Here is an 11,315-nt window from a genome sequence, read left to right as displayed (position 1 = left end):
CACACACACACACACACACACACACACACACACACACACACACACACACACACACACAAATGACGTCACTAGACGTGTACCACAACCTACCGATACCGGGTAAACTATTTTTAGCCTGGATGGAACTTGTCTGCTTTGCTTTGGACACGCGCACCCAGTCCACTTTTCCAACGGTCGTGACGTAGAAGGCGCGAGCACGTCACGCAGAATCGTGATCAAGTGTGACGACGGTGAAAGGTGGCCAGAAGTATCAGCGATTGTATTCAAAAATAAAGATTAACTAAGATGGTTCACACATCTCTCTTCTGCCCCGATATAAAGGTTTTAGTCATAGATCGACATTGTTAATGCAGATAATTTATTAATTAGTGACAAAGCTTATTTTGTACGTGTAAATATGGGCCGAATAGTGGGCTATTAATAAAATATAGATGCAAATGTTGAGAAAAAAGGTCATAAATACCACCAAAAACAAGAAGGAACATTCGGGAATAGTCGTCGTGTCTAATAGACGCTCTTTAGCGCATGCGTGATAAGAGAATTCCTAATCTTTCACACTTAGTAGCATTTTTTGCGAGCGATGGAATTTATTTTTTAACTGCCTAACCAACGGATTAATATTTCACGATTATAAGAGCATTTTGGGGGACAGAAAGACAAATAAAAAAAATCTACCACTCTTTTTTAACCGAATTAAAACAAAAGCGGAAGTATCTGCAACCGATGCATCTTGCCTCGCTACACTGCCGTATGGTACAACCCTCAAAAATCAAAACAAGCATCTCCGGTTGAAAAAAAGCGAGTGTCTGGATGCTACTTTGTACATTACGAAACTCAGTAGTTGTCTCAGAAAAAGACTTTTATCATGTCGAATATGGAAAGTATCCTTTCATTTGTACTCTTACGTACATTTGCCTAGCAAAACCGTAGCTAGTCATAAGCTGGGCTTGGTAATTAAGCTAACTCTTTCATACATGGAAGTTCTGCTCTGTTGTGTCGTTATGAGCAAAAACCTGACCTTGTTTTCACGTTTTTCTTTTTATATTTGGCTAAATTTTCGCTAGCATCATGAGAACCACTGACTTGGGTTAAATAAGCTAGATGTATTCAGACTCGTCCTCATAGCATTAAATTGTAATTTGGATTTATTGCCAGTGCTCTGCTAACATGAAACAACCCCTTGACCAGCTGCTCAAGAACACTTGTTCAACCTGAAGTTTGCTGCCAAGGAGCTACAGCGTAACTCCAGGAAATGTGATAAAGAGGAAAAGTCAGAAAAAACTAAAGTGAAGCAGGTTGGTTTATTACACTTATTAGAGTCTTGAAAAGCTGGCCCACAGTATAACTGCACCGCGTGTTACACTGTGTGTGTATGCTGTGTTTCTCAGGCTATCCAGAAGGGTAATATGGAGGCAGCCAGGATCCATGCAGAGAACGCCATCCGGCAGAAGCACCAGTCCATCAACTTCTTGAGGATGAGTGCCCGGGTGGACGCTGTAGCCTCTAGGGTCCAGACAGCTGTCACTATGAACCAGGTCAGGACTGTGGGTCATGAGTTTGCAGGTCACTTCTCTTGCTTTTCCACTGTAATGTAAACGATGACCACCGAAAAACTCTTTTAATGGCATACATTAAGATAGAGAATGTTCCCTGGCTTGAGTTGGTTGTACTTTGCTTTTTACGTTCCATTCAAAGTCTAAATCAGTTTTGCTTCTCTTGGAGTGCAGTGATTCTAAAGAATGATATAAGTAATTATAGTTGTGTACTGCAACTATTCCAGATATTTGTCACACATTCAGATGTGTAAATATAGTGGGTTTTTTTTTTTTCATTTTTAAAAGTTTATATATGTAAACCAGATTTCATCGTAGCCTTGCATGTGCTATGACATCAAAACCTCTTGTCCTACATTTACAAGGAGTGTGCTCGTTCACCACATCAAATGTTATGCATGTATTTTTTTCACTGTGCATGTTCTGAAAATGACATCTTATTTCAGAAGAGGTGAAGAGCGCAGCCACTTCAGAGTCAGGCAAAAGGGCTCGCAGACATGCAAACAAAAAGACACCAATAACATAATGTCATTAGAGGCGCTTTAGACCTTGTGCTATTAGCTCCTCGCTCTTGTGAGAGTGACGGCCTCTTTTAAATTGCTTTAATTCAGCATCACTACAGGAAAGGCACCTTTTCACAGAGTAAAGCGTAATAATGTCTGCAGAAATGGAAGGAGTGCGTGAGATGTTACAGCCGAGCAACACCTCTGAGCACCCTTGTGTGTTGCTATAATACCGCTGCCTCTCATTAAAGCTAATGCCATTGCATTTATTATAAACCCATTTACCGCAGCTTGTTTACCTAATGGTAGGTTTGTTTTTGACTAGATTAATCTTTAATCAGCATCATCCTAGAACTATTAGAGGTGCTTCTAGTGTGAGAGAGTCATGATAGTGTCTAGTTAAAAGGGTTAAAGTGACACCTAGTGGACACGTTGGAAAACAGCACCCAAGCTTCAGTGGTTTATTTCATGTTTTGTTTTCCCAGGTGTCAAAATCCATGTCTGGAGTGGTGAAGTCTATGGATGCTACACTGAAAAGCATGAACCTGGAGAAGGTTAGAGGCTGTTTGCAGCATATGGCACAAAAACTATTCAGGAAATTTCTATTCGTTAATTCATTTTTTGGGCTCACTGTGTTTCTGCACAGATCTCTGCACTGATGGACAAGTTTGAAAAGCAGTTTGAAACTCTTGACGTGCAGACAGCTCAGATGGAGGATACCATGAGCAGCACCACCACTCTAACAACGCCTCAGGTAACACTTCCTGTTATCTCCCAAGAAGGAAACACTCCTGAGCCCTTGTTGCTGCTTATGCATGCAGGATCACTGCATTCTTATTCAGTTGTTTCATTTCTAAAGGCCTTTTTTTTTAAAATTACTATTTGCTTGTTGGGTCCCTAGAATGAAGTGGATATGCTGTTGCACGAGATGGCTGATGAAGCCGGGTAAGATCTCTACGCTGTCTAAAAGCATTAGGAAAGAAATTGGCAACTGCAGTGTATAAAATGAACTGTACTAAAAGCTTTATTCAAATGACTTTCATTAAGATCGAGGATGCACCTCTTTCACTGTTTACAAGGCTGCTTTGAAACACAAAAGGCTCATTAATATTAATTAATTAGATTTTTATTTTTCAGTTTGGATCTTAATCTGGAGCTTCCTGCAGGCCAGACCTCTTCACTGGCTTCATCTGTGGCATCAGCAGAGCAGGTAAGATATCCCAGTAGAGCAGGGCGATATGAGCAAAAATATTTATCACAATATACATTTGAAAATTTGAGATAACGATATAACTGACGATATAATTGACACTAGACAAAATACTTTACAACTCCACAACTTTATTAGTGCAAAAAAAACCCCATCAATGTATTTTCACTTAAACAAGCAGCTGTTTTTTATGTGCATTAAAGTTATATAAAAAATTTAACTGTGCAAATGCAAATTCCTTGCTGACAGTTTAACCAAAAGGCATTTCCAGTGGAAATTGGCCGACATATCCTCAGCATAACCATGTATAATATCCACAAAACTTAAAAAAGAGGTTATACACACACAATACGGTAATATTATGTTGAAGCACAGTACGTATCACTCTGCGAGGCTCCTGCCTACGATAGCCGTAATGCTCCGAAAATCCATCAAGTGGTGCGGGTTCGTAGGCAGGAGCTTCGCAGAGTGATACGTACTGTGCTTCAACATAATATTACTGATATTGTGTGTTTGACAGATTTTTGAGCGACGTGTACCAAATAAAATCGTTTAGAGGTCAGTAAACACAACCACAATTCATACATAAGACACACAGGATTATAAGGGGCACTGTAGATTTTCAGGTAGCATGCTCTACCAAAAATAGTGCTTTGTTGTGTATCTGATGGATGAAAGCTAAACCAGTTCCACACCACTGAAGTTGCAGCATTTTTACAAACCAATTCTGGTTCATTCGTTTCATTCAACGATCCGCTTTCGCCCTTCTCATTCTCCGTCGCCGTCATGCTTTTTCTGTATTGTGTGTATGAAAACAACGGCACTGCACATGCGCGTTTTACCCGTATTCTATCGCGATATTTCATTTCTTATCGTTGCCCAACATTATACCGGTATTACTGTGAACAGTATGATATGGCCCAGCCCTATATACCAGCTGTTAAACATCCATCCTTTAGAGCAGCGGTCCCCAATCCCCGGGCCTCGGACCGCTACCGGTCCGTGAGTCGTTTTTGTGTGATATCTGACAGGGTTTTATTGAAGCGAGTCATCAGCACGACCCTCTGGTGGACAAAAAAAAAATCTGTGCCAAATCAAGCATGCTGATCCATCCGCTGTGCCGATCCCACGGGGCAAGTGAATGTACCTACTTCAAACCCATAAGTATGCAGGTCACTCTGTTATTGTTAAGCCAAATTTATGGTTCAGTGAGGGCAGCGCAGCCGGGGATAGCCCATCTACCTGCAGACCAGTGTGTGGGCTACTCTTGCTTGTGCTGTGGAGAACAGTGTAAGTGTGAAACTGAGTGTAAAGATCAATGAAAAGTGTCCACTGACCCGCTGTCTGTGCTTTTCATGCTGTATTTTTGAAGTCACTAAAGGGTTTTTTTTGCAGTTCTCCAGTTCCCAGTAAACTCCACTGTTGCTCCTTTCTCTATTCCAGCCCACTTGTCAACCAGTCAGCATTTAGCGAACGCATATGACTTCCGCTTTCAGTGACATGCAGTTGGAATTTTGGAAAACTGCAGAGGAGCAAGTCTGTGTTGGGTGAAAACCGTGATACACTCGTTGTCTGAATGGTAGTGTGTACGCTGGAGGACACGTTTACGGGACCTTAAATTACGCTTTAGTCTGACTAAACCATCAGAAACAGACTTCATGAGGGTGTGCTGAGGGCCCGATGTCCTCTAGTGAGCTCTGTGCTCACCGCCCAGCATGTGGAGCCCGATTTGCATTTTCCATAGAACACCAGGATTGGCAGGTCCACCACTGGTGCACTGTGCTTTTCACAGATGAGAGCAGGTTCACCGTGAGCACATGTGACAGACGTGAAAGGGTCATGAGAAGCTGTGGAGAATGTTATGCTGCCTGTGACATCGAACATTGATTCTGCAGGTTGATCATTTTCTTTTTCATCAAACGATGTGACATCCCTTCACTCCTAACGCATTACCTCGTCCAATCAGTGTAGATGTCGATGTGATTTACTTTCCCAGTGAGATCTGATGTGTTTTCAAAGTGTTCCTTTAATTTATTTGAGTGATACATGTTCTTCACATGCCATTAAGGGTCAGACAGTGGGATCTGTGGAACGTGTGAAGCCACAAAAAGGATCATCATTTTCTTTCCTGTTTAAGGAAACTTGTCTTTTATTGAGGTTTTCTTCGGTTTGTTTTGTCCTTTTTGTTAGTGTGATTACTTTGTTACTCATCTTTAACCTCCTAAGACCCAAACTCTTCCATTGCATGCATTTTTAATTTCTCTTTGATATTTGGGCTGATTGGGGCCTGATGAATGTAAAAACAAAGAATTACCACATTTTTTTTCTTACCTTTTTCTGTTTTTAAGAAAAATAAGAGCCACATATGAAGATATTTGTTTAAAATTTTGATAGCAGTAGCAGTAAAATGTCCTCGTAAGTGGATATCAGGCCCTTGTAGAGTAATTAAGTATTTTGGTCTAAATAACCCAAAATGTGATGTCCACATATGTGGACGCCAAGTCCTAGGAGGTTAAAGAATATTGCTGTCTGTCAGGCTTAACCCTGTATCCCTGTAAACCTCACACAGTTACAGCAGTGAGCTGGTTGGATTTTACTTAATGGCTCACCCTCTGTTTCACTGTATTACATTTGGATGAAATTGCTTGAAAACTGAGAGATTGGTTAGCGCCCCCCTGGGAACAAGTGCTAGGAAAAAATGTGTATTCCCAGATAGCAAAAGATAGCGAATGAAAATTTGAATTTCAATCATTTAGCAGGTTTCTGGAAGTTGCAAGGATTTTGGATCGCCAGGTGGTCACTGACTGGTTTCCGGGCATGCACGACTGGGAAGATAGCTAACAATATCTTAGTACCTGCAGCCCTCACTAGGATGACCTGCTGTCTGTTGTTTTGAAAATGTGTACATGATGCTGGCTGCAAACTAAATCTACCTACAAGTATAAATATTTAAAGGAGCCGGAACATAAAAAAGATTTACAGTTTTTATAACTCTGTTCTTTTCTTCAGCCCAAGAACACACAAGATCAATATATCGAACTGGACTATGAATGATTGAAAACCAAAGCTCCTGTAATAAATGTTTCCTTTGACCTAGCTGTCTCCATCTGCTGATTTCTCTCTCGTCTTTCGTGCCGTCATCAGGATGAGCTCTCCCAGAGGCTGTCCAGGCTGCGAGACCAGGTGTCATAGTGACACGGTGAGGAAAACAACAAGAATGGACAAGAAGGAGCAAAAACACGGAAGGGCCAATAAAAACAAAAAGTGCAATGTGCCTGCAGGCTTCATGCCCTCCTTTATATTCTTTTTTTTTTTCTTTTGAGAAAAGCCTGAAAGCAGAAAATGATGTTTTTATAAGAAAGCAGGCTTTCAGTCCTGCAAGTGCGTACAGCTATTACCTCAGTCTAAGCTGGTTATGTTGCATGTGTATATAATGCAAAGCAAAGTAATATATTTATTTATGTACTAATTTATTTCCTAACTGAATGGATATTGTAAGGGTGTACTTTTACTGCTACTGCTGACGGTGTTGACACTTTTGTTTTTTGCTTCCAGCGTCAGCTTTGCTGTCGTAATACAAAATTCTCCAGGTGAAATAGTTCCCTTGAGTATTTAATAAGAATTTTCTTCATGTAGCAGTAACCACTCCAAAGGCTCACACCGCACTGCTATTCACAAACACAAAGTCATTAAAAGTATTGCAAAATCTCATCCTTGTCACTTTTTTGTTGTTGTTGTTGTTGTTGTCCTTGTCATTTTGTGTTTTGGATGAAGTATGCAGCACACATTCCTCTCGGTCTCTCCATTTTTCTGCGTGCCCCTCCCTCTTTCTCTTCTTCAACAGGGAACAGATGAGAGGTCAAAGGTGTCACCTGTAGAGGAAGCAGCCTTCTGCCACTCACATGCCAGTACCTCATTACACACACACACACACACACACACACACACACACACAGTGTATCTCTGGGAGGGAGGCATGTCCCAGCTGGGAGCCATTACAGGTGCCGTCCTAACACACACACACATATATCTTCATATGAACACGTTCGCAACCCTGTAGCGAGGGGAGCTCTCCGGAGTGACACTCGGTCACCTCTGACCTCTTTTGTGTCCCTCCTAATCATCATCAGCACAAACTTAACTACATCTACAATCATCATCATCAGTGCTCGCAGACTGACACGAGTCTCTTGTTTGCGCTTGCTTCCAGACACTTTGATGAGTTTGAGGTCTGCAGTACGTTTGAGCACGCACCCGCTCCTTTAAGTCCTCAGTTCTTCTTATTTTCCACTGACCTCGGTGATCCAACAGCTGTCAGTCATTTTTTTTCTCCACCGTTTTTTTGGGGGTCTAAAATTCAAATTCCGTGTTCCTTTTGTGGTAAGAACCACAAAATGTATTTGATACTTTTGTGTGTGTGTTTCAAATCTAATTTTAACCCTCAATGGCCGTCTCTTCTCTTTCAACATGATTAAAGCTGGGAGAGTCTTTCACCGCCTGCCCCCTCCACTGTGTGCATCTCAACATATGTGCAAGGGATGTTTTCACCAGATGTGCAGGAGACAACTCCTGTGTGAGCAACACCGCAGGGAGAAGCCTGTGTTTGTATGTGTGTGTGTCAGGTGTTGATACCTAGCAGCTCTCCCCTCCAGTCAACACCTCCCTGTCCAGGTTCCTACAGGAGTGCCACTTGCTGACAGGAAGGGATCTGGTGGGCTGTGGGTTGTGTCCCTGTGGCTGACCCTTCTGCTTGTGCACAGTGTGTGTGTCTGCATGTCTGTGTTGGTGGATGAAAAGCTGCTCAAAGCCACAAATGCTGGCTCAGCGAAAAAAACTAATTGCAACAGGGGGGATTGGTTAGACTTCCATATGATTCATGTGCAGGATATGAAACAGCGAGTTTAAAGAGTCATAAACTGGATTCAGCAGGAAGAGATGAATACCAAAAAGTCCCAAATTATTTTCTGGAGAATTAAATAGAAGGAAAAAACGAATTAATGGATCCCTAAAGAGTTGATAACTTCCTGATAGTTCCCTTGAAAGTGCTAAAAAAATATGGTACTTATTATAAAGAAAACTTGTTGTACTTGGATAACACAGGTTTATATAAACAAAGATGTTTTAATAATCATTTAATTGTTCCAGGATAAGTTTCAGTACAAATTGTTTTAATAATGCAGTTTTGTTATTGTTCAAAAACCATACAGTGGTGACGAACGCAAAGAAACAAAAATGAACTAATACCTAATGAAATAATTAGCAATCATTTATCGTTTAATTTAAATTACATATGATCAGCAGCAAATTATCTAGTTTCTTACAGGAAACTTAATGTTAAGCTGTTTTTAAGAAATCTCTGATTTGCAACATGAATGCAAAAAAATAATTTAATTGTTTGATCAGTTTTTATTATTTAAACCATTATAAAATCCTGATGTTGTACTTTTAGAGTGTACTGTGATTAAATCAAAATGCTGAGAAATGTAAATAAACGTAACATCTGCAGTTTTAAATATAACACATACTTTTTCAGTGAAGACCACATTTGCCCATCACGTGTGTCTTACGCTCATCTTTTTTGAGTGTGGATGGTAAGAAGACCGATATTTAAGGTGGTACAGTACATGGAAAAGTGCAGCGCAGCCTCCTTTTCCTCCTCTCCTCTGCTTGTCTTCCTTCCACCTCTCAGCTTCCCATTTTAAATATTCAATTACCACGCGTGAAGGGTCAGGTCAAACACAGGAAGCCGAGCTGATTGGTTCTACTCAGATATCGATGGTCGTGTGTGACCAATCGCTGCTGCTCAGGGCTTTGCCCAGCTGCTGCTCTGTGTGTGTGTGTGTGTGTGTGTGTGTGTGTCTAATCGTTCCAGACCACGGTTTCCCTGGGTTTCCACTCACCTCTTGACCACTGTATCCTGTCAGACGTGTAAACGCTGCTTTTAATCAGTTTTACCGTCTCACACACACACATACACCCAATGCAGCTGACCCTGTCCATCCCTGCTCTGTAAAGCACGCTTCATTAAGATTTAACTGATCTCCTGCTCACACACCCCTCTCACAACCTCTGTCAGGCACACACCTGATCCTACCAGCGCTGTTAACCCCCCCAACTTAACCCTCACCTCACCCCATCATCCACCCTGATATCTCTTACACTGAAACAGCTCTTCAGCTCAGACATGCATCCTTGACTGTATGTGCTACGCTTCCAAATCTGCGTTTGATGTTATAATTGATAAAAATCAAACAAATTGGAAGACGCAGTAAGACCATGTGTTAAAAAATAATAACCATAATTCATCATACTTTTTTTCTTTTTCTGATTTGCTCTGTTAGCCAAACTGCAGAATTTAACACATTAAAGTAATAAACTCGACACGTTTGGGAAGAATATGTTAGAAATATGGATGCGATTTTCCTTAGTGGAGAATCTGGTGGACCAGAATCTGGTCCATTCATCTTCTTCCACTTATCCAAGGTTGTTTGAGCCTAGCAGAGCTGTCACAGAGCAAGAGAAGCTTGGTGGAACCTGGACAGCTCGCTGATCTGTCACAGGGCTAACACAGCGAGAGACAGAAAACCATTCAAACTCACATTTACACCTACAGCCAATTTAGAATCATCAGTTAGCCTGACTCCGTACATGTCTTTGGACTGTGGGAGGAAGTTGCAAAGAACCCCCACAGACACAGGGTTAGCATACAAACTCCATGCAAAAAGGCCCCGGGCTGTGCGGTGACACTACTAACCACTACACCACTGCACCTCTATAGAAGTTAGGTCACCCCAACAATTTTATTTTGCACCACATACCCGCTAAACTCCTGTCAGTCACATCAAATTCACTTTATGTGCTTTATGTTGAGTCCTGATACTTGTGCACTATTTAATTTATCTACTGTGCTACTATTGTTACTTTATAGCTTCTTAATGTATCGAGTGCTTACATCATGCTAGCCTAATCCCACCCCAGCTGAGTCCAGCTGTGCCAGAGGTGTCTTCATGTTAAAGAGTTTTTCCTTCCTGCTGTCACCACGTGATTACTTGCAGGGATCATCTGATTGTTTGCGTTTTCTCTGTAATGCCTTACCATATTAAAGCCTTAAAACTGAACTAAATGCTTTATTTTCCTGTAAAGGGTTGGGCACACTGAAATACAATCAAATATGAGAAATCTTTATTGCATTTGGCATCTAAAGCATGCTTTGCTAACACTTTACAAAAAGGACACTGAAAAAAACTCCATAATGTTATCCTAGATAGTGATTAATAAATTATCTAATAACTGTTGATTAGTCAGTGGTCAAGCCATAACTCCACCCCCAACCATCCTACGGAAAACTGCAGATTATACAGAATTTATCTGCTAGATTTTTAACTTTTAACTAGAACAAAGAAACAGGATGACATCACTGGCATTTTTACGCTGCCTCCCTGTTTGTTTTAGAACTCATTGTAAGAGCTTATTGAGCTTATCAAGGACCTTCATGGTCTTCCTCCCGCCTACACGTCTCACCTCTTACTACCATATGAACCAGTATGTATCCTGAGAGCCATGGGCAGAGTTTTTAGGGGCCTGGCTGAAAATGAAAAGAGAGCATTTGAAGTCAGGGCCTGGGGGCTCTGCAACAACCTGCCCAAGGAAACTGGGTCAGTGAAGTCAGTCGTTGCCTTCAAGTTGAGTCTTAAAACATGCTTTTTATTGATTATTATGAACTGCACGGGTCACTAAGTACATTTAATAATTATTAGGGAAGCACTGATGAATGACTCCCTGACTCTCGGGTTGCTCCTGATTTGTTCCTCGCTCGTTCTTTGTCGTCTCTTGTGTATTAGCCACATATCACTTTGCTGGTAAGGTGATTCTGGTGTAGGCAGTGAGGATGAATCGGTTAATAAGGTGTTTGTCGATAGTTGTTGACAAGAAAGTTGTATTCTTGACAACGAGGGAAACAGGAAGAGAGATCTACCGAGGATTTCTGCCCCTGGAATAACGTTGTTATAGCAGTGGATGTGGCAGAGCTTTGTGTGTGAGGATTGCGCG

At 41.3% G+C, this 11,315-nt stretch overlaps 2 protein-coding genes across 3 annotated transcripts in view; one reads left to right on the top strand and one right to left on the bottom strand.

Annotated features, from left to right (window-relative positions):
• Positions 1-489, bottom strand: part of tent5d (terminal nucleotidyltransferase 5D) — a 9,408-nt gene extending 8,919 nt beyond the window's left edge. The window contains exon 1 of the mRNA XM_005916544.3: positions 91-489. The gene's annotated coding sequence lies outside the window, so the exon portion shown is untranslated. The remainder of the gene's footprint in view (positions 1-90) is intronic.
• Positions 490-510: 21 nt separating this feature from the next.
• On the top strand, positions 511-6,974 carry LOC102294009 (charged multivesicular body protein 1b-1). 2 transcript variants are annotated; one of them, XM_005916540.3, is made up of 8 exons: positions 511-881; positions 1,198-1,295; positions 1,389-1,535; positions 2,542-2,610; positions 2,703-2,810; positions 2,958-3,001; positions 3,194-3,266; positions 6,276-6,393. In XM_005916540.3, exons 1-8 carry the CDS (start codon positions 866-868, stop codon positions 6,318-6,320), a joined length of 600 nt encoding a protein of 199 aa, XP_005916602.1. In that variant the 5' UTR covers positions 511-865; the 3' UTR covers positions 6,321-6,393. The 2 variants fall into 2 exon arrangements, with proteins under 2 accessions (XP_005916602.1, XP_005916600.1); XM_005916538.3 differs by lacking the exon at positions 6,276-6,393 and adding an exon at positions 6,411-6,974 and having other exon boundaries at positions 521-881.
• Positions 6,975-11,315: the final 4,341 nt, after the last annotated feature.

This window comes from Haplochromis burtoni, unplaced genomic scaffold, assembly GCF_018398535.1.
Source record: "Haplochromis burtoni strain Fernald_Lab_line unplaced genomic scaffold, NCSU_Asbu1 Contig_19, whole genome shotgun sequence".
Taxonomy (NCBI): Eukaryota; Metazoa; Chordata; class Actinopteri; order Cichliformes; family Cichlidae; genus Haplochromis; species Haplochromis burtoni.
Note: the sequence above shows the minus strand (reverse complement) of the source record. Positions and strands in the feature narration are given on the sequence as shown.